General features: G+C 37.6%; 1 protein-coding gene and 1 long non-coding RNA gene across 9 annotated transcripts; both read left to right on the top strand.

Moving 5' to 3' along the window:
* Positions 1-304: 304 nt before the first annotated feature.
* LOC135694279 (uncharacterized) lies at positions 305-6,866 on the top strand. 4 transcript variants are annotated; one of them, XM_065212964.2, is made up of 3 exons: positions 305-443; positions 4,191-5,646; positions 5,926-6,866. In XM_065212964.2, the coding sequence occupies exon 2, from the start codon at positions 4,220-4,222 to the stop codon at positions 5,642-5,644; it is 1,425 nt and encodes a 474-aa protein (XP_065069036.2). In that variant the 5' UTR covers positions 305-443; positions 4,191-4,219; the 3' UTR covers positions 5,645-5,646; positions 5,926-6,866. The 4 variants fall into 4 exon arrangements, with proteins under 4 accessions (XP_065069036.2, XP_065069041.2, XP_065069030.2 ...); XM_065212969.2 differs by having other exon boundaries at positions 307-443; positions 4,194-5,646; XM_065212958.2 differs by lacking the exon at positions 305-443 and adding an exon at positions 2,878-3,038.
* A 2,915-nt stretch (positions 6,867-9,781) lies between these two features.
* On the top strand, positions 9,782-23,521 carry LOC135687415 (uncharacterized). Of its 5 annotated transcripts, none has more exons than XR_016144113.1 (4): positions 9,782-11,827; positions 11,957-12,062; positions 12,416-12,452; positions 12,910-14,813. It is a non-coding gene; the product is annotated as an uncharacterized LOC135687415 (long non-coding RNA). The 5 variants fall into 5 exon arrangements; XR_016144112.1 differs by lacking the exons at positions 12,416-12,452; positions 12,910-14,813 and adding exons at positions 16,287-16,323; positions 18,541-19,810 and having other exon boundaries at positions 9,788-11,827; positions 11,954-12,062; XR_016144111.1 differs by lacking the exons at positions 12,416-12,452; positions 12,910-14,813 and adding exons at positions 16,287-16,323; positions 23,305-23,521 and having other exon boundaries at positions 9,790-11,827; positions 11,954-12,062.

Here is a 23,521-nt window from a genome sequence, read left to right on the forward strand (position 1 = left end):
AAATTGATTTCGATGTAAATTCTATGGTAAAATCTAATCCAACTATAGAAAAATCTTCAGGTTATTTAATTAAACAATCACCTCATAAAAGGCTGTCGCAGAAAACATCTGCCCTGTATACGACCCTATTTGAAATAACTTTATCAAAATCTATGACTTGTCTTTAATGTTTTTAATATTTAATGTTATCAAACAATTCTTGCAACACATTGTATTGTCTTCAATATCTTTCTTTATTCTATACGCCCTGTAATCCGGTTTCTACTTTTCTTCCGGTCATTTTCGCACCTACAGGGAATCAGGTTAATTCGCTGACTTCATATAAGCCTTAGCGTAGTGAGAACCGGCCACTGTCGCGAGAACCACTCTTGAAAACACAGCAACGAGCAGAGCGCAGTAAACCCATAGAAGGAAGATCTGAGAACAACATTAAAGAAGATAAGGTTCGTAGCATCTATTGGAATTTCATCTCTATGATTCTTAATATTCATCTTTGACAGAATTTCTTAAACCTAATTTTTAATTTTGATTTTTAATCAAATTGCGTGGATGTTGCTCTCCAGATCGGTATCAGTTAAATCCTGCTGATATCATGATTTTTGAAGTCAGGCTTAGATGATGGCATTAGTGGAACATGAAACTTTCAAAGGAGATTTTTTAAATCAATAAATCTTGAAGAAGATGCGTATAGTTAAGCTTCTTTGGATTGACTTTCTTCAAGTCCATTCGTCATAGACAGGAGCCAGCATGCCAAAAACTCTAGAAAGGTTAAACAATTCTTGCTTTACATGAAATTCAGTGTACGTAAATACAATATATGATAAAAGTGGCATAATACAAGGTAAAAACAAGCTAAGAAAACATAGAACACGACTGAAGACATCGCGGAAGACTCTTTTTGCGCAGAGCATCAATCATTTGCAAAAACTAGATGGTGCATCTTAACTTTGTTTGTTGCATCCTTTATCTCAAACATTATAAACAGTGCAGTTTTAAGTCAAACTTCAAGAATTTCTCGCTTAACCCTATGTTTGTTATTCTACGAATGAACGCCGATCTTACTTTTCCTGGCATCCGTGTTTAGGCATCAAAATAGGTTGTAGACAGTCGGCACACCTTGCAAGATTGTATCTCTGTTAAGGAATGCTCTTGTAAGATTCCATTTGACAGTTGAACACTTCTTGTAAACATTTTTGCTATCTTTTGGCAACAAAGTATAATCTTTTACGACAATCCAGCACTGATAAAAACTGCTAAAACAACAATTCATTTCTATCATTTGCTAATCAAAGCCAGTTTCTTTGTCATAACTAAAAAGGAGATTGAGAAATTTGTAGAAAGACAAGGTTTTCAACTATGAACAGTAAAATGTATGGGTAACACGAAGAGAGCAAACTCTATGGGTGCGTCATACCGGCAGAAAATACGGGACAAAGAGCCAAAGAATACGTAGTTGGCTTTTTCTCTCATTTCTGATGTTTCACCTTTACAAAGTCTTCTTTTGCCTAACAGCCATTCGGAAAAATAGTTCACTGACAACGCCAGACAATCTAAGGCTTTGAAAAAGCAATGAAAGCTTATGTTTTATTCTCAACTAACAAACTATCTCACACACCAACAGTCGTATTTAGAATGCTTTTGGTAAGTTGAATGCAAAGTAGCAGCCAATTGTGTTATAGAAAACTTTACGAATGGAAAAAAATGAAATGTGTCATGTTTGAACCACAAAAGTTCTACTTCTTAAATTCCAAACGTTCGGCTCCGTCACAGTAAAGTGCAATAACATCTATCAAGAATGCATAAAATAGAATTTCAGTAAGCTTGCTATTATTCTTTTCGTCGCTGTTCTTCTTTCCTCCTAAACTAAATAGAAGGTAATTCAATGCTTTCACAATAAACTCTTTTTGTAGTTGGAACTGAAATCTTGTAAGGAAATCAATAATAAGGCGACATGCCTGTTGTTGATTCCATGTGAAATTGCAGTACCAGCGATTAACAGAGTCAAATCAACTCTCTTAAATATGACGTCATTACTGTAAGCGCGTTAAAGAGAACAAGCAGGTATGCAGAAGAAAAACCAAAAAACATTTTCATAACTTATAAGCTGCGTACGAAATAAGATCGCGCCGCGATTGTATTTGGGTTAAGGATAATGAATTTTGATAATAAACATAGAGTTTAAACAGACAAGCAAGATTAACGACACAGTCAGTAAAGGTTCTAGCAGAAAATTTCATTTTGGCCAGTACTGAATTAAGTCAAAGATATGAGCTTGTCCGTATGCTCACGACAATCAAATATCTCACATTGTATATTTGTAAGGGCTAGATTTCATCACTACTTTGTCACAAAGTTGGTCTCAGCATTAGCGCTTCTTTTCTAAACAACGGTCTAGATCTTTGGTAAAAATGAATTAGGTACAATATATCTCGCATTTATGTTAGGAAATGTGTGAATGGAACTAATTTTTTTATAACAGAAGAAAGAATTTCTGAAGCATAAATCTGCTATGATAAAGTAAAATGAATTAAAACATTTTCCTCAGCTGCCGAGCCAATCAAATTTTTTTTAACTTTCGAAAAATATTTCAACCTTTTATCAGCGTGAAATAGTTATGCCTTATTTCTCCGTTTATTTCTTTTTCTTGAAGGAAAAACGCCAAATATCTTTAATCTATCTGTGAAACAACCATTGGCTTTCAGAAATATTTTTATCTGTGAGAACGGAGGCTAACCAAGGTCAAATTGGATCTTTTGGCAGCGCAGAACTCTCAGTGGTTACAACCCACGGCTGTTCGTATTCTTATAATTCCTCTGCTACAAAGCTACAGCCATCAACGCAGTTTTTTTGTATTTCAGAGCAGCTCTTGGTTTCGCCACTTCAACTGTAGAGGATTTGCTGAGATTTCACCAGTCCTTTATTAATTATTTATAGGCTTTAGATAATTAGAAACTTCATTCGTAGACGTCTGTCCCTGTATACCATTCGAAACACGACTTAAAGAACAGCGGTCGATTTGTTTTTTGCTCCGTTTGTTGGTAAGAAATTTTGTCTATTTCATACAGAAGAAATATTTTTTGACATCTTTATACTATTAGCAAGGAATAACAACAGTCTAGGGCATCTCAAGCTTACAACAATATTGCGTCTTTGATCATTTTGGTTTATAAAAGTACTTAGGTCGCAGTAAAGTTCTCAACATCATCAAATTATTTATCACAGCGATAAAAAAATAAAGATTTATGATAGATGTAAAAAACTTTGTTAAGACATTTCATTTGGAAATATGTTGACAGCGATGGAAATGTTTTGAAAACAGATAAGGAAATTTTTGTATGTTTTTGTTTCTGGGTGCACAGAACCATTTTTTTCTTTTCCATTTATAGTAGCGCAATACGACCGCGTCAAATGATTGCTTGAAACAAATTTAAACGTAAGAATGATTTCTGTGACGTAGTTGGAGAGTCAGCTTTTTGTTGTTTACACAGCAGAATTGAGTGGGAATTTATAGAAAACAATCGTTACTACAGAGTATGTTGTCGCTTTTGAGAATGATTTTGCCTTCCACAATGAAAAAACGGCACATTGTCGTCATCACGGTAGGAAAATGATAGGCCATTATCGCATGAAACTGATTAACGCATCGGACTGTTAAATTTCGATCGAATAATGGAAATTAAAACTTATCTAAAAAGATTTAAAATTTCTCCTTGAGTTTTTTGAGGAAAGAATCTGAGGTAGATTTCCTTTTTCATTTATAGTTGCAGCTCAATTATTCAAAAATACATACAGTTTAGATTTAGCTTTTCAATAAAAGTTTGTGAAGGACAGAGTATGAATTCTTATTTCGAATGTTCTCGAAAAAACCAACTTGAAGAAGCAACTCCGAAGTCAACCGGCTCACTGGTTATCTATATATGCCTTCTTTTCTATTCCTGTTTAACTCAAGATTATTTGCAAATTTAACTAACATCTAGCACTGATGCTAGTTGTACCGAAAATTGTCTACTTCCCCATGCGATATATATTGCCATAGATTTGCAGCAAGTCTATCTAGCATTTCATATTCTCTCAAAAATAAGTTAGTTATTTTAAAATTATGTGCGCTGTATCCCATACTTTAACCGTGCTCATTTCTTCAAATAAGAATGTATTATGTAGAAGTGACCATGGTTCTTATATTTTTTTAGCAGGTAACTGCGCAAGTTGCTACAAGAATATGGCAAAGATATTATCGACAGTGCTTTGTGCACTACTGATTTATCAAGTTCTTTGCGAGAAAATCGAGAAAAAAGAGACCAAGGACAATGAAAAAGTCGGGGACAAGGAACAACTTGATGATGCTAAAAGATCAATCAAACAATGGCTTCGAGGAAGATTTGGAAAGAGAGAGGATGAGCAATGGCTTCGTGGAAGATTTGGCAAAAGGGAAGATGAGCAATGGCTTCGTGGAAGATTTGGAAAAAGGGAAGACGAGCAATGGCTTCGTGGAAGATTTGGAAGGGAAGACGAGCAATGGCTTCGTGGAAGATTTGGAAAGAGGGAAGATGAGCAATGGCTTCGTGGAAGATTTGGAAAAAGAGAAGACGAGCAATGGCTTCGTGGAAGATTCGGAAAGAGGGAAGACGAGCAATGGCTTCGCGGCAGATTTGGAAAGAGGGAAGACGAGCAATGGCTTCGTGGAAGATTTGGAAAGAGGGAAGGCGAGCAATGGCTTCGTGGAAGATTTGGAAAGAGGGAAGATGAGCAATGGCTTCGAGGGAGGTTCGGACGTGGGGCCGAGCAGTGGCTAAGAGGAAGATTTGGAAGAGAAGCAGGGCAATGGTTAAGGGGGAGGTTTGGACGTGAGGCAGAGCAATGGTTGAGAGGAAGATTTGGTAAGGAAGCGGAAGACGAAGATGATGGACTAGAGGACGAATTTGAGCAGTGGCTGAGAGGAAGATTTGGCAAAGAAGTCGATGAGCAGTGGCTCCGTGGCAGATTCGGTAGGGAAGCTCTTCAGTGGCTACGAGGGCGGTTCGGCAGAGAATTGGCAGAACAATGGCTCAGAGGCAGGTTTGGGAAAGAAGCTGAAGAGCAATGGTTACGTGGACGTTTCGGGAAAGAAACTGATGAAGCAGATCAATGGCTAAGAGGAAGATTTGGAAAAGAAGCTGAAGAGCAATGGCTCAGAGGAAGATTTGGAAAGGAAGCTGCCGAGCAATGGCTTAGAGGAAGATTTGGAAAGGAAGCTGAAGAGCAATGGCTCAGGGGAAGATTTGGAAAGGAAGCTGCCGAGCAATGGCTTAGAGGAAGATTTGGAAAGGAAGCTGAAGAGCAATGGCTAAGAGGAAGATTTGGAAAAGAAGCTGAAGAGCAATGGCTTAGAGGAAGATTTGGAAGAGATGCTCTGGAGCAATGGCTAAGAGGAAGATTTGGCAGAGATTCTGAGGAGCAGTGGCTTCGTGGCCGTTTTGGTAAGGAAGCTGAGCAATGGTTGAGAGGACGCTTTGGAAGAGAATTCGCTGATCAGTGGCTTCGCGGAAGATTCGGTAGAGGCAGTGACAGTTCTAATGATGAAAAAGATGCCAAAACAGATGTTGCAAAAGAAAGTGAAAGAAAAGGGGGTGAAAAAGATCTTGGAAGTGCTGATAAAAGCAAATAGTAGTATGTTTCATCTAATTAAGATATCGTATGGAAAAGAAGTAAACTGAACTTGTAATTATCTCCAACTGCATACTTTCAGTTTTTAGAGTTTATCAAAGCTGAACTTCAAGGAGTGATTGGTTTCCAAATTTCAAATATACTTTGCATTTTAATCAAAATTTCAAAGAAAGGATTAAACCACTTCTTGTTGATTGTTATTATATTCATAACTTCTAAGTTATATATGATAGAATCTTTTCGTAACTTCTGAGTTATATGATGGTTTTGTTATTTTTGCAGGGTTACTTGAATGAAATAGAGACATGGTTTTGATTCATAATTTGCTTTCGAAGTTTCAAAGACTGATATAAATTGACACGTTGCATTTGACTATAGATAATGTACATTGTATTTATAAAGAGGAAGCATTCTGGGCAAAGCTATTATTTTGATCCTTAAAATCCTATTTGTGTCTTCCGTATATAGTTAGAGCAGGAACTCATTTATATTTCAGCCATTTAAGAAAGGCTTCTCAATACAAACGATGTAAAAGTTTTGTTATGAAATTAAGCTTCATATTATTCGCGATTTCAAAAGCATGAAATTTGGACTAAATACTTGGCATTTGATTGTACAAGACTGGTGCAAAACCCCTCAAAATGTTGAAAATGTATGTGATGAAATCACTTCCTCGTTTGGCTATGAAAACGTAAACAACTAAAGTGAATTTAGACGCATTCATAGACCCTGCTTTGCTGAATTAACCCTGCCATATTTTCTGCTTTCATATGCTTAATTCCTTCCTTAAAATGTCCGTTGGCAAGCTGTTGCTATGGCAGTCACTAGAAACTACGCACTTCTAGACAAGCGTGGTTTTGCAATGCATTGTAACTAGAGTGATGACAACTGTGCGATGACAAATCACTCTGGCTCTTGATTATACGTATTTAAGTAGTAGAATATTAGAACTGTATAATTTGTTCACTGCCTATTCAAATAGATTTGAAATGTATGAAAATAATTGATTTTAAATAGCTGCACGATAGCTGGGAGACAGGTTTTTCCCTTCAAAAAACGTACTTAAAAACGATTTTGTATCTTAACTCTAAGATACTAGAGAACCGTGCACATTGTATTGAGATGAAGTTTCAATCGCAAATACACAGGTTGCTTGTAAAATTGATTTTTATTTCCCTTAATTGTATGTGAATGAATGAGTAATGATCAAGGTCACTCAAAGAGCCTGAAACTTATATTTTTGTGTCTGAAGTCTGCTTGGTTGTGATTGCTTTGCATACACAAAGTAGAAATCAAAGTTTAACGAGTTCTTCTGCATATTCTCGAGGAAAAAGTTTCATATTTTGGAAATGTTAATGGAAAGATGCTCTGTTTCAACAGATGGAATAACAGCACTTACGCGATGCTTAAAACTTATTACATTTGAATGGACTCGCAGAAGATTTTTAAGAACATAGATTTAATGCTGCAGAGACATTTTTTAAACAAACATCAAACAGCACTTCTGAAATATTCACAGACCTATGCAAAGCTAAAAATCACCTAACACCATTTTTTACCAAAATCTGATCAGATCTGAGCAGATAAAATCTAAATTAGAAAAGAAAACGTTTGGAAGTGTCGCAGAAAATTAAATGATAAAGCCTACTGTTTGACAAACTCTTGTATATTTCGGTCCACAATACACATTTTTGTTAAAACTGCAATTTTCTAGTGACAGCAAAGAAATAGCTTAGAATCAAGCTTAACCGATATATTATCAGGCAAAGCCATTTAGTATTATGTTTCAGCAGATGTCACTTTGGATAAATCAACGAAACATGATATGAGAAAAGTTATAAATAACTTAAAAGTACAGGCCCATATGAAATTTGAGATTCGTCATTCGCTTATACTCGAAATCTTTTGACTTTCGTTTTACTTTCATCTACTCACAGATGGAAGAAATCTCCTTGCTAAGCAGAAGTTTGATGTAGTTTTTGGTCAATCCACCATTATCTAAATAAAGAAGCACCAAAGAAAAGCTTTGTCTTGCCTTATTTTATCTAGAGCGCAATGATAAACAGTCGTGAAGTGACAAACATTTGTACTGAATTTGTTGCTACCTAACTCCTTGAAGGTAGACCTAGGACATAAAGAAGCTATGCTTGTAAGCAGGTGTCCTGGTCCTTCGTTTGGATGTGACCAAAACTCATGAATTCAATGCTTGGAATAACATAGAGCTGACTCTTTCCTCATTCTGATTCAAAGTTTGGTCATGTCAAGGAATTGAAAGCCCAGCCTTGGAAATGTAATCCATGACCCTAACCACTGAGTCATTCTTATTCGAACTAAAAGGTTCAAATAAGATCCATGCAGTGGAATCTCAAAACTTCAATAAAAACGTCACAAGAGGTTATCTAAAATCGATATCATGTTCAACAAAATGTAAATACTTGGATGCAATGGTTCAAGTAGCAATCTGTTGAAAAACCTTTAAAACATTTTGTGTGGTAAACTTTTGCCAAGTGAAAAATATGAACAATTTCCAGTAGCGTGATATATTTGCAAATATTTGTCAATTTTTCGATTTTTCCTTTTCCAGTTTCAAGTAATACTCAAGGAAAAGTTGCGAATATAATGGCAAATAACAATGGTAATAATAAAACGAACTTTTATACAGGATAATCTATCAGTGCAAAATGTTATCACTAGAGTCCTGTACCTAAAGTTAAATGAAAAAGTAAAATCTTACAAAAAATAAATACTTATTATCATTTTAGATAAAGATTATGCCTATTTATAATGTTCTTCTAATGTTTTCCTGAAAACATTTGACGCCCCTAAATTCAGGAGGTATTGCATCAGCAAGAAAATGTCTCAGCAACAAGAAATCAAATAGTTTTAGGCATTGAGTCAGAATAAATATGCGTCTGCTATAATGACCATCGAGGGGGATATCACTCCACGAAAATCTCGTACATCTTTGGCGAAAATCCTTTTGTTTCGAGAAAAATCCGCTAAAATCCCTGAAAGTCCTTATGTTCGAAAGATATCTCGTGCGTTTTTTGGAAAGAATGATACACCGTTTGGTGACCGTCGTATTTTGGCCTGATCCTTATAATTTTTTGTGATCTCAGGAGTGATTGCCTACATTGATCATTGACTCGTCCTTTTTACAAAACCAGAAAGAAAAACACGTGATTAATCTGAAATCCATCAACAGTATATCGCAGCACGAAAAATATGATTCAGCATTTTTGCATACCCTATTACCCCGCTTATAGGCGCATCTCACTTAAAGGCACATGCGCTTATATCCGGATATAGGCCCAGTGCGATCAAAAGTGGATCTTCATGGTTTTTGTGAGAAAGATAAAAAAACAAATAAAACGATATATCTATCTGCTTTCTCTTTGACAAGGTTTAAATGCTTTCTCTATTACTTTTCTTGCATTGTCAATTTCTTTCAATTGTCTTTTGAGTAAAAACTAACATGATGATGAAGAGAACCTTGAAGAAGAACAGCTTAGTGAAGAATTATTGATCATTGATAATGATTCGGATTCTGTGGAAGTTGAAATTAAAAAACTGTTAAAATATCCAGTTTCTGTTGATTAAGCATTACTCGTGCAATTTTATTGTTAACAATTTAAAAATTTTATAGGCGCATGCGACTGAATCTGAATCATTTTTTCGTCCCTGGAAATGATAAAATTGTGAATATCCGTCTATATGCGCATGCGCTTTCAAGAGGGAAATAGGATATAAATACATCGAGTATAGGGAAAGACCCAAATAATTTTTGTATGAGGTCCTATCTGACTGAGTGTGAAGTATGGGCCACAGAAGCCATGCATATAAGCAAAGAAGGATATTCTTTGCAGAAAACCGAAAGTCTTTGAAGGAAGGAAAATTTTCAAAATAATGACAAATGGCGTAAAAAGAATGTGTCCCTTCAAAAACTTTTACGCTGCCTGTTGCCCAGATTCTGACTAAATTTATAGACACTGACACTGAGATTGGGTCTCAATTTGAGGAGGAGCACAAGCACGTTTCTATAAGATATGATTGATGAATTAATTTTGCAATGAATTGAAAGGAAGAAAGTTCGAAAAACTTGAAACCGGCTAGTGTGTGCATCAGATTTAAATGAAATTTAAAAAAGACTTTTTGTCTGATGAAAATCTAATATAAATTTTGCTGCAGTATGCGATCAAATTAGTTTCATTCTTAGCCAATTTTGAATAAAATTGAAATATGGATTGAATAGCATTTTGGAGCCGTTGAAGGTTGCATGCTTTCTTGCCTGTTAGCAAATCTTTTAATTCAATGTCGAGACGTCTCAGATAAACAACAATCTGTGATCCTATAAGCAAAAGATGCTCGTATTCGATCAGTGCAAGAATCAACCTGCGAGCAGACATTGCAAATAGAAGAGTCTGCAAGCAAGCTATTGTACAATTAGCATTGCTTGTTACTGTTTTTAAGATGGAAATCAAACGACTTGAGCATACAACACCAGAGGTTTCAAGGTTTCTAGGTAGGGGTGATCAAAGGGTGGGGAGGCGGGGTTGGTGGTAGAAATTCGCCATTCCGCCAAATGTTTTGTAAAACATGTGAAGAGTCCTTTAAATCCGTAAACGGTCGTTCATTTTGGAGAAAATCTGCGTCAGGCAAGTGTAAAGAATTCCGTCGTTCAGTCAATAAATTACAAGATTTTTGTAATCCGTGACAAACTTTCTTAAAATTTCGTTGTTTCTTAAACCCTGATGACCCCCGCTATTAGATTTATATCTAGGTTAAATGTATATTGTTATCATTGTGTCAAATAGAATTCAACTTCAAAATCAAGTTTTTCGAGAAGATATTCTGAGAATGTGTAAGAAGGAAGAACCGCAGGATAGGCTGTCTGCCGGATTCTGTGAATCTTGCAATGAGTAATAATACGAAAGATATTCAGGAACAAAGCAATACGACGACGAGAATCCAATGTAATGAGATAAAATTTTCATAATAAATTAAATTTAAGGAATTTGAAATGTGAGATAGTGATATTGGATTGGTGGATGTTGAATGGCGTGAATGCAGCGCAGTGGACAAAAAATGGGATGATGTAAGTGGGGGAGGGGTGCTGCTGTGGGTGATGCGAGGAGATGTGGGTGCTGCTGTGGAGATTTATGTATTCTGAGAACCTTGCTTAATCTGCTCTATGTAATAAGATATCATTATACAATGTTAAAGTAATACATTCGTTGAAGGTTTATGATAGCGTCAATTGAGGTATTGGCTGGAATTCGTCATTTTCCAGCAATTCAACAAACAATTCATCTCACATTACGATTCTCACTCTTTGAATGAAATTATACGATTTTTCGAGATAGCTGCCCGATGGCCCTCTACTTTATGAAAAATAATTGTTGGGGAGACGAATAAGAGAAAGTATTTTAATGAGTGAAGCAACCCTCAGTTCTGAAGTCAAAGAACATGCGCATGAAACGAATTCATAATTGCACATGCTTTTTGAAGCCAGGACGAAGGGTTGCCTCACACATTGGAAGATTTTGTCATTGCACACGTGTATTATCATTCCAAGCCCTGACGGGAAGTTCAAGAGTTGTGTGGTCCTATACAGAACAGCTGCGCGAATCTACTAATACTAATGTTCCTATTATGCAAATGAACCCGAACAAAAGGTCCCCACCGCCCGGCGATTAAGAGGGATTCCAGCCAAAACCGCTCGGCCGATTTTCAAAATTCCTTTTCCCCCTTCATCCTCGATCTTTGGTTCACCATACTACGCTCTCCTTTTTCTCCTTTTCGCTTCCGTTCCTGAGATATTTACGGTTTTCTCCCGGATTCGTTCGAAATCCTCTCGATCACGATTAGTGCTCTCCGCGGTCTTTGTCCCGACTTTCTAAAGGTTCTTTCTCTCTCTTTTCTCTTGCTCTCTACAAAAGGTTTCAAAACTCCTTCCAACAGCAACCCTTCAATTTGAACGGAGGCTTTTCAAATTCGTTTCGCTTTCCACAAAGAATCTACTGTGTGCCGATAATTTAGGTGATGTGGAATTGGATGATAAATCTACGTGCACTGCTGGTTGGCATTCCTTTTCGAACTCGAAGCGGTCGTCGACGGTCGGTGTCGTGTGCTACAGCTACAGCTCCAGTAGTCAATCGTGCTGGGTGCTCTCGACAGACCTCAGGTGAGTCTTGCTAGCTTTTTTTATCAACTGATTTTTTATCGATCGACGATTGAACCCCGTTTCTTATTTTGTTTGCAAGAGCCATGTGATTCGTGCTTTTGACAATCTTCCTTTTCTTCGTTTTAGTAGCTACGTACGTACGGTACGCACACTGCTGCCCGTTTTTCGGTTCTGCGATGGCTGCTGGCTGTTCCCCTTCTTCACTGGCATCAGAATCGATGGCATGTGAATACAGGTAAGCGCTGTTGTTGTTCTTACGTGTTTTCGATATTACTTTTTTCAAATGATTTTGTGCTCATTTCGATGAAATTACACTAAAAACCGGCTGCTAGACCCCCGCTGCGAACGAAAACTTTTTACCTCTTCTCGTGGTTTTGTGCTTAAAGGAAACTGGATTGGCTTTATTGCAATCAAAGTATGAAGAATTGTGGTAGATTTTTCCTGCTGTTTATTCTTGATGCAAGAAAATTTGATTTTCATAGGAAACCGGTTGTAATGCGAATTATGTAATCCCGCCAGCCCCCAACTTTTTATGCCTATCGAGAATCCTTTGCAGCAACTTTTCCTAACCGCCTTCCTTTTTTGTAGATAAACGATCGGATTCGCTGACTTTTTGGTTCAACAAGTGAGTATTTTTCTATTAAAATTTCACTTTTTGTGAGATTTTCCCACTGAGAATGAGATGGGATTTGCCTGCCTCTTGAGTGACAATTATTCTAGAAACCATTTCAAATGACTTTATGCTTATTTGGGTGAAATTGCACTAAAAACCGGTTGCTAAAAGGAGTCGCTAGACCCGCCACGAACGCCTTTCTCCTAATGTTTTACCTCTTCGTAGTTTTGTCCTTCAAGGAAGATGGATTTGCTGTATTGCTCGCTTCACAAGAACAAGTTCAAATGATTTTATGCTTAGTTTGATGAAATTTCACTAAAAACAGGTCGCATAAAGGGGTGGCTAAACCCTCGGGGCGAACCTTTTTTTCTGAAATTTTTACAAAGCATTATTACTATGGATTTCCTTAAAAAGTGCTTTCATTAACCATGGAATAACATCTTAATTATTTGTGATGTTCTTCATCTAGATCAAAGATCGTTTCAAGCAATAATTATGACCCAGACGTAATTCTTGACTGTGGAGAAAAGGACTAAAGTTATATAGATTAGCTGTTGTCCGTAAATTGTATTTTGTTAATTTGTTGTTGGAGTAAGAATCATTTCTGATGCACGAAACTTTGGCTGTTTTCTATCTTTCCATTTCTTAAGTGCTTTGTTGCTGCAGTGTTTCAAAAGCTAATTGTGACGAAGATATGATATGTGGACCTCAAATGTATAGAACTGCGTAATAACTTTATAACTCTTTGGGGTTTAGAAGAGGTGTTTGATTCAGAATAAACAGGGAGCTTTGAGGGTGGCCCTCAATTATGCCTAAAAACAGCATCACAAGTGAACAAAGATTGAACGAAGTGCTTTAAAATGAACATTACAGCTCTAAGAATGACTTTAGAAAATATTTAAAAACGCCCCATAAGTCGACGAGGGCTAAGAGTGTATGATTAGAAAACTTAAAAATTTGATTCTGACTAGATAGGAGAACCTCTAGGAGTAACCCATGAAAATGTGCCAACGAGCATAAGGAATTGGTGGGACTGGCAGAAGCATGTTGCTGTCAAGTTTAAAGTAGAATTCAGAATAATTAACAAAGCTTTTAGATAAGCCTGCAAGATATTTAAACGACCACCACGATACACCGAGAGATAAAAGAAGATGGAAACTTTGAAAATTGCAATTAGAATAAGCAGGAGAATTAAAGAGGGTAACCCGTGAAAGTATTTAAACGAGGACCCCAACTAGATCGTGACTTACAAAATATATTGAAGAACTTTTCTGCCTTGCCTCGATATTGCAACCGTTTATGTATCAAATTGGTGTGTACATTTTAATAAACGGAAGAGTAGCTCCCAGTAAATCCCGCTCTGCGGGCACCCTATGGACCCCGGAATGGAATAGTAAGATTAGCCTCTGAAAGTCAAGAGTGCTATTAAGCTCGATTTCAAAGGGGTTCAGATGGTGATGAAAGCTATGATATTGCTAATTGGTAATCATAATAATCAAGGAACTACTTATTGGATTGATTCTATTAGGAATTTCGCAAGTATGGGTATCTGGAGCCAGCAAGTAATTAAGTTTGGGTTTACTTTTCTAAAAGGATTTACTGAATTACAATCAAGGTAATAAAGCATTATCTTCCTACACGAAAATAGCTCTTATCTCAATAGGGTTGTTGCTGTGAGTAAATAAGACTTTGTCCTCGAGCAATTATTTCCTGCTCTTGCCAATAGTATATGCTACTCACAGTAGGCGTGACTATGGATTAGATTAATTATGTTTGCCTTTTGTCACGTTTAAAGTATCCTTGCCTGCTTGCTGTATGATATTACACTTTTTGCTTGCAATCCTTATTAAATTGAAAGAATGTAGGAAGACATTGTTTTTTTATTCTGATTTTCAAGATAGATTCAACTTTAATTTGATTTGTCAGAGGAGTAAACAGATAAGTAAGGTTGGGAAGTCTTAACATGAAATTTTATGGAAAATTAAAACAGGAGACTTAGGGGGTAACACATTAAAATATCTAAACGAGGAACACGAATAGACCTGGGCTGCAAATGTTTTGAAGCAACTTTCAATTAACGGAAGACTAGCTCCCCTACGAAGCCCGCTACGCGGGCTTGCCAGTGACCCTACGGTAGAGTACATAGATTAGCCTCGGAAAAGACAAGAATTTTCTTAAAACCCCCTGTGAATGATAGTAAAATTAGCCTCGGTAAAGACAAGAATTCTTTCGAAGCCCCCAATGAGTATGCAGATTAGCCTCGGAAAAGACAAGAGGTGTATCAAACTCGATTTGAAAAAAATTGGCTCCGCACAGGTCACGTGATAAAAAAATTACTCGCACTCCTGTGACTATCGCTAGGAAGGGGGGAGCCTCTACCCCTCCTCTATTTCAGGCGACCCCCTGACTAGCGATAGTCACAGGAGTGCGAGTAATTTTTTTATCACGTGACCTGTGCGGAGCCAATTTTTTTCAAATCGAGTTTGATACACCTCTTGTCTTTTCCGAGGCTAATCTGCATACTCATTGGGGGCTTCGAAAGAATTCTTGTCTTTACCGAGGCTAATTTTACTATCATTCACAGGGGGTTTTAAGAAAATTCTTGTCTTTTCCGAGGCTAATCTATGTACTCTACCGTAGGGTCACTGGCAAGCCCGCGTAGCGGGCTTCGTAGGGGAGCTAGTCTAACTAATACTAATATGCGACTATGCAAATTTTCTCTAATCTCCTCAAACAAAAGCCCCACACAATGCACGAGCGGATCCCTCCATCAAAACCACCCAGCGCTTCAAAAGGTTACGAGCCAAAACCGCTTTGCCGATTTTCAAAATTCTTTTTTCCACTTCGTCCTGGATCCTCAAACTACTGCGTAGGGGGTTTCTTTTTTTCGTTTTTCCTCCCTTTTTTATAGATATTTGTACCTTTTCTCCCGGGTTCGTTCCAAAATCGCTCCGATCCTCTCCATCACGATTAGTGCTCTCCGAGCTCTTTGTCCCATTGTCCCGTTTCTAAAGGTTCTTTCTCTCTCTTTTCTCTTGGTCTCTACAAAAGATTTCAAAACTTCTTCCTCCAGCAATCGTTCCATTTCAAAGGAGGCTTTTCAAATGTGCTCATAATTTTTTGGTGATTTGGAATTGGATGATTTGGATAAATCTACGTGCACTGCTGGTTGGCATTCCTTTTCGAACTCGAAGCGGTTGTCGACGGTCGTGTTCTACAGTGCTACAGCTGCAGGTGAGTCTCGCTAGCTTTTTATTATAAACATTCTCCCTAGCTATTTTCCTTTCCTTTTTATCGATCGATAGATTGAAACCCCGTTTGTTGTTGTTTCGTTTGCAAGAGCCATGTAATTCGTGCTTCTGACGATCTTCCTTTTCTTCGTTTTAGTAGCTACGTACGCACGGTACACCCGCTGCTGCCCGTTTTTCGGTTCTGCGATGGCTGCTGGCTGTTCCCCTTCTTCACTGGCATCAGAATCGATGGCATGCGAATACAAGTAAGCGTTGTTGTTCTTACGTGTTTTCGAAATTTATTATTTGACATGATTTTCTGCTCATTTTGATAAAATTGCACTAAAAACCGGCTGCTAGAATCCCGCCGCGAACGAAAAATTTTTACCTCTTCTCGTGGTTTTGTGCTAAAAGGAAACTGGATTGGCTTTATTGCAATCAGAGTATAAAGAATTGTGGTAGATTATTCCTGCTGTTTATTCTTGATGCAAGAAAATTTGATTTTCATAGGAAACCCGTTGTAATGCGAATTTTGTAATCCCGCCAGCCCCCAACTTTTTATGCCTAACGAGAATCCTTTGCAGCAATTTTTTCTAACCGCCTTCCTTTTTTGTAGATAAACGATCGGATTCGCTGTCTTTTTGGTACAACAAGTGAGTATTTTTCGATTAAAATTTCATTTTTTGTGCGATTTTCCCGCTGAAACAAATGGGATTTGCCTGCCCCTCGAGTGAAAATTATTTCTAGCTTTTTGAGAGCATTTTTTCGGAATTATCAATAAATCATTCTAGAAACCATTTCAAATGATTTTATGCTTAATTTGATGAAATAAATCATTCTAGAAACCATTTCAAATGACTTTATGCTTATTTGGTTGAAATTACACTAAAAACCGGTTGCTAAATAGAGTCGCTAGACCCGCCACGAACGTTTTTCGCTTAATGTTTTACCTCTTCGCAGTTTTGTAATTCAAGGAAAATTGATTTGCTGTATTGCTCGCTTAACGAGAACAATTTCAAATGATTTTATGCTTAATTTGATGAAATTACACTAAAAACCGGTCGCTGAAAGGAGTCGCTAGACCCGCCACGAACGTGTTTCTCTGAATTTTTTACCTCTTGCGTAGTTTTCTGCTTAAAAGAATATGGATTGGCTCTATTGCCATCAGAATAGGGAGAACCATTTCATGCTTACTGCTAGACCCCTGCCGCTAACGGTGAATTTTTGCCTCTTTTCGTGGTTTTGTGCTGAAAGGAAGCTGGATTGTTACGGTAGATTGTGCCTGCATCATTCTCGGAATTGTAAATTAATCATTCTAGAAACCATTTTAAATGACTTTCTGCTTATTTGAGTGAAATTACACTAAAAACCGGTTGCTGAAAGGAGTCGCTAGACCCGCCACGAACGTGTTTCTCTGAATTTTTTACCTCTTGCGTAGTTTTCTGCTTAAAAGAATATGGATTGGCTCTATTGCCATCAGAATAGGGAGAACCATTTCATGCTTACTGCTAGACCCCTGCCGCTAACGGTGAATTTTTGCCTCTTTTCGTGGTTTTGTGCTGAAAGGAAGCTGGATTGTTACGGTAGATTGTGCCTGCATCATTCTCGGAATTGTAAATTAATCATTCTAGAAACCATTTTAAATGACTTTCTGCTTATTTGAGTGAAATTACACTAAAAACCGGTTGCTGAAAGGAGTCGCTAGACCCGCCACGAACGTGTTTCTCTGAATTTTTTACCTCTTGCGTAGTTTTCTGCTTAAAAGAATATGGATTGGCTCTATTGCCATCAGAATAGGGAGAACCATTTCATGCTTACTGCTAGACCCCTGCCGCTAACGGTGAATTTTTGCCTCTTTTCGTGGTTTTGTGCTGAAAGGAAGCTGGATTGTTACGGTAGATTGTGCCTGCATCATTCTCGGAATTGTAAATTAATCATTCTAGAAACCATTTTAAATGACTTTCTGCTTATTTGAGTGAAATTACACTAAAAACCGGTTGCTGAAAGGAGTCGCTAGACCCGCCACGAACGTGTTTCTCTTAATGTTTTACCTCTTCGCAGTTTTGTAATTCAAGGAAAATGGATTTGCTGTATTGCTCGCTTAACAAGAACAATTTCAAATGATTTTATGCTTAATTTGATGAAATTACACTAAAAACCAGTTGCTTACTGCTAGACCCCCGCCGCGAACGGCGAATTTCCTCCTCATTTCGTGGTTTTATACTGAAAGGAAGCTGGATGGTGACGGTAGATTTTGCCTGCATTATTTTCGGAATTGTAAATTAATCATTCTAGAAACCATTTTAAATGACTTTATGCTTATTTGGGTGAAATTACACTAAAAACCGGTTGCTGAAAGGTGTCGCTAGACCCGCCACGAACGTTTTTCTCTTAATGTTTTACCTCTTCGCAGTTCTATAATTCAAGGAAAATTGATTTGCTGTATTGCTCGCTTAACAATAACAATTTCAAATGATTTTATGCTTAATTTGATGAAATTACACTAAAAACTGGTCGCTTACTGCTAGACCCCCGCCGCGAACGGCGAGTTCCTACCTCTTTTCTTGGTTTTGTACTGAAAGGAAGCTGGATTGTTACGGTAGATTGTGCCTGCATCATTTTCCGAATTGTAAATTAATCATTCTAGAAACCATTTTAAATGACTTTATGCTTATTTGGGTGAAATTACACTAAAAACCGGTTGCTGAAAGGTGTCGCTAGACCCGCCACGAACGTGTTTCTCTGAATTTTTTACCTCGCGTAGTTTTCTGCTTAAAAGAATATGGATTGACCGTATATCGATTTCTTTGAAACGTGCTTTCATTAACCATGGAATAACATCTTCATTAATCTTTTTGTTCTTCATCTAGATCAAAGAGCGTTTCAAGCAATAATTACGACGCAGACGTGTTTCTCGGACATTCGAAACGAAATTTATGGCATTTATGCTGGCGTTAAATCAAACGATGAAACAAGAAAAAACTTGACTGTGGAGAAAAAGACTAAAGTTATATAATATAGATTAGCTGTTGTCCATAAATTGTATTTTGTTAATTTGTTGTTAGAGTAAGATTCCTTTCTGATGCACGAAACTTGGCTGTTTTTTATCTTTCCATTTCTTAATTGCTTTGTTCCTGCAGTGTTTCAAAAGCTAATTGTGACGAAGATGTGATATGTGGACCTCAAATGTATAGAACTGCGTAATAACTCTATAACTCTTTGGAGTTTAGAAGAAGAGTCATTAATTCTTAAGAAATTTTTAGATGATATATATCTAAACGAGCACCATGGACCAATAACGGCTAACAGGAATTTATTGTTGGAAAACTTTAATGTTTGATTCAAAATAAACAGAGGAAGTTTAAAGGTGGCCCCAAATTATATCTTAAAACAGCATCGCAAGTGAACAAGAATTCAACGAAATGCTCTGATAAAGATATTCATGTTGGATTCAAAATGAACATTACAGCTTTAAGAATGGCCTTAGAAAATATTTTCAAGCGCCCTATAAGTCGACGAGGGCTAAGAATGTATGATTGGAAAACTCAAAAATTTGATTATGACTAAATAGGAGAAATTATAGGATTAACTCATGAAAATGATGGGGGCTGGCAGAAGTATGTAGCTGTCAAGTTTAAAGTAGAATTCAGAATATTTAACAAAGCTTTTAGATAAGCCTGCAAGATATTTAAACGAGCACCACGATTCACCGAGAGATAAAAGAAAATGGAAGTTTCAAAACATTGCAATTAGAATAAGCAGTAGAAATAAAGAGGGTAACCCGTGAAAGTATTTAAACGAGGACCCCAATTAGATCGTGGCTTACAAAATGTATTGAAGCAACTTTCTGTATTGCCTTGATATTGCAACCGTTTATGTATCAAATTGATATGCACATTTTAATAAACGGAAGAGTAGCTCCCAGTAAATCCCGCTCTTCGGGCACCCTATGGCCCCAAAATGGGATAGTAAGATTAGCCTCTGAAAGTCAAGAGTGCTATTAACCTTGATTTCAAAGGGGTTCAGATGGTTATGAAAGCTATTATATTGCTAAGTGGTAATCGTAATAATCGAGGAACTACTCATTGGATTGGTTCTATTAGGAATTTCGCAAGTATGGGTATCTGGAGCCAGCAAGTAATTAAGTTTGGGTTTTCTTTTCTGAAAGGATTTACTGAATTACAATCAAGGTAATAAAGCATTATCCTCCTACACGAAAATAGCTCTTATCTCAATTGGGTTGTTGCTGCAAGTAAATAATACTTTGTCCTCGAGCAATTATTTCCTGCTCTTGCCAATAGTATATGCTACTCACAGTAGGCGTGACTATGGATTGGATTAATTATGTTTGTCTTTTGTCATGTTTAGAATATGCTTGCCTGCTTGCCGTATGATATTACACTTTTTGCTTGCATTCCTTATTAAATTGAAAGAATGTAAGAGGGCATTGTTTTTTTACTTTGATTTTCAGGATAGATTCAATTTTAATTTTATTTGTCAGAGGAGTAAACAAATAAGTGAAGTTGGGAAGTCTTACCATGAAATTCTATGGAAAATTAAAACAGGAGACTTAGGGGGTAACCCATTAAAATATCTAAACGAGGAACACGAATAGACCTGGGCTTCCAAATGTTTTGAAGCAACTTTCAATTAACGGAAGACTAGCTCCCCTACGAAGCCCGCTACGCGGGCTTGCCAGTGACCCTACGGTAAAGTACATAGATTAGCCTCGGAAAAGACAAGAATTCTGTCGAAGCCCCCTATGAGTATGCAGATTAGCCTCGGAAAAGACAAGAGGTGTATCAACCTCGATTTGAAAAAAATTGGCTCCGCACAGGTCACGTGATAAAAAAATTACTCGCACTCCTGTGACTATCGCTAGGAAGGGGGGAGCCTCTACCCCTTCTCTATCTCAGGCGACCCCCTGACTAGCGATAGTCACCGGAGTGCGAGTAATTTTTTATCACGTGACCTGTGCGGAGCCAATTTTTTTCAAATCGAGGTTGATACACCTCTTGTCTTTTCCGAGGCTAATCTGCATACTCATAGGGGGCTTCGACAGAATTCTTGTCTTTTCCGAGGCTAATCTATGTACTTTACCGTAGGGTCACTGGCAAGCCCGCGTAGCGGGCTTCGTAGGGGAGCTATCTAACTAATACTAATGTGCGACTATGCAAATTTTCTCTAATCTCCTCAAACAAAAGCCCCACACAATGCACGAGCGGATCCCTCCATCAAAACCACCGAGCTCTTCAAAAGGTTACGAGCCAAAACCGCTTTGCCGATTTTCAAAATTCTTTTTTCCACTTCGTCCTGGATCCTCAAACTACTGCGTAGGGGGTTTCTTTTTTTCGTTTTTCCTCCCTTTTTTATAGATATTTGTACCTTTTCTCCCGGGTTCGTTCCAAAATCGCTCCGATCCTCTCCATCACGATTAGTGCTCTCCGAGCTCTTTGTCCCATTGTCCCGTTTCTAAAGGTTCTTTCTCTCTCTTTTCTCTTGGTCTCTACAAAAGATTTCAAAACTTCTTCCTCCAGCAATCGTTCCATTTCAAAGGAGGCTTTTCAAATGTGCTCATAATTTTTTGGTGATTTGGAATTGGATGATAATAAATCTACGTGCACTGCTGGTTGGCATTCCTTTTCGAACTCGAAGCGGTTGTCGACGGTCGTGTTCTACAGTGCTACAGCTGCAGGTGAGTCTCTCTAGCTTTTTATTATAAACATTCTCGCTAGCTATTTTCCTTTCCTTTTTATCGATCGATAGATTGAAACCCCGTTTGTTATTATTTCGTTTGCAAGAGCCATGTAATTCGTGCTTCTGACGATCTTCCTTTTCTTCGTTTTAGTAGCTACGTACGTACGGTACACCCGCTGCTGCCCGTTTTTCGGTTTGCGATGGCTGCTGGCTGTTCCCCTTCTTCACTGTCATCAGAATCGATGGCATGTGAATACAGGTAAGCGCTGTTGTTCTTAGGTGTTTTCGAAATTTATCATTTGACATGATTTTCTGCTCATTTGGATAGAATTGCACTAAAAACCGGCTGCTAGACCCCCGCCGCGAACGAAAAATTTTTACCTCTTCTCGTGGTTTTGTGCTAAAAGGAAACTGAATTTGCTTTATTGCAATCAAAGTATGAAGAATTGTGGTAGATTTTGCCTGCTGTTTATTCTTGATGCAAGAAAATTTGATTTTCATAGGAAAACCCGTTGTAATGCGAATTATGTAATCCCGCCAGCCCCTACCTTTTTATGCCTATCGAGAATCCTTTGCAGCAACTTTTCCTAACCGCCTTCCTTTTTTGTAGATAAACGATCGGATTCGCTGACTTTTTGGTACAACAAGTGAGTATTTTTCGATTAAAATTTCACTTTTTCTACGATTTCCCGCTGTGACAAATGGGATTTGCCTGCCCCTTGAGTGAAAATTATTTCTAGCTTTTTGAGAGCATTTTGGGAATTGTAAATAAATCATTCTAGAAACCATTTTAAATGATTTCATGCTTAATTTGATGAAATTACACTAAAAACCGGTCGGTTACTGCTAGACCCCCGCCGCGAACGGCGAATTTCTACCTCATTTCGTGGTTTTGTACTGAAAGGAAGCTGGATTGTTACGGTAGATTGTGCCTGCATCATTTTCGGAATTTTAAATTAATCATTCTAGAAACCATTTCAAATGACTTTATGCTTATTTGGGTGAAATTACACTAAAAACCGGTTGCTGAAAGGAGTCGCTAGACCCGCCACGAACGTTTTTCTCTTAATGTTTTACCTCTTCGCAGTTTTGTAATTCAAGGAAAATGGATTTGCTGTATTGCTCGCTTAACGAGAACAATTTCAAATGATTTTATGCTTAATTTGATGAAATTACACTAAAAACCGGTCGGTTACTGCTAGACCCCCGCCGCGAACGGCGAATTTCTACCTCATTTCGTGGTTTTATACTGAAAGGAAGCTGGATTGTTACGGTAGATTGTGCCTGCATCATTTTCGGAATTGTAAATTAATCATTCTAGAAACCATTTCAAATGACTTTATGCTTATTTGGGTGAAATTACACTAAAAACCGGTTGCTGAAAGGAGTCGCTAGACCCGCCACGAACGTTTTACTCTGAATGTTTTACCTCTTCGCAGTTTTGTAATTCAAGGAAAATGGATTTGCTGTATTGCTCGCTTAACAAGAACAATTTCAAATGATTTTATGCTTAATTTGATGAAATTACACTAAAAACCGGTCGCTTACTGATACCCCTGCCGCGAACGGCGAATTCCCACCTCTTTTCTTGGTTTTGTACTGAAAGGAAGCTGGATTGTTACGGTAGATTGTGCCTGCAGGAGTCGCTAGACCCGCCGCGAACGTGTTTCTCTTAATCTTTTACCTCTTCGTAGTCTTGTCCTTCAAGGAAAATGGATTTGCTGTATTGCTCGCTTAACAAGAACAATTTCAAATGATTTTATGTTTAATTTGATGAAATTACACTAAAAACCGGCCGCTTAAAGGGCTGGCTAGGCTCTCGAGGCGAACAGTTTTTCTGAAATTTTTACAAAGCATTGTCACTATCGATTTCCTTAAAACGTGCTTTCGTTAACCATGGAATAACATCTTCATTATTCTTTTTGTTCTTTATCTAGATCAAAGAGCGTTTCAAGCAATAATTACGACGCAGACGTGATTCTCGGACCTTCGAAACGAAATTGATGGCATTTATGCTGGCGTTAAATCAAACGATGAAACAAGAAAAAACTTGACTGTGGAGAAAAGGACTAAAGTAATATAGATCAGCTGTTGTCCGTAAATTGTATTTTGTTAATTTGTTGTTAGAGTAAGATTCCTTTCTGATGCACGAAA

Source organism: Rhopilema esculentum, chromosome 10, assembly GCF_057945365.1.
Source record: "Rhopilema esculentum isolate cy_ngs chromosome 10, ASM5794536v1, whole genome shotgun sequence".
NCBI lineage: Eukaryota > Metazoa > Cnidaria > Scyphozoa > Rhizostomeae > Rhizostomatidae > Rhopilema > Rhopilema esculentum.

What these genes read in the sequence shown, in the direction of transcription:
- LOC135694279 (XM_065212964.2), top strand. Translation starts at nt 4,220, where the DNA reads ATGGCAAAGATATTATCGACAGTGCTTTGTGCACTACTGATTTATCAA.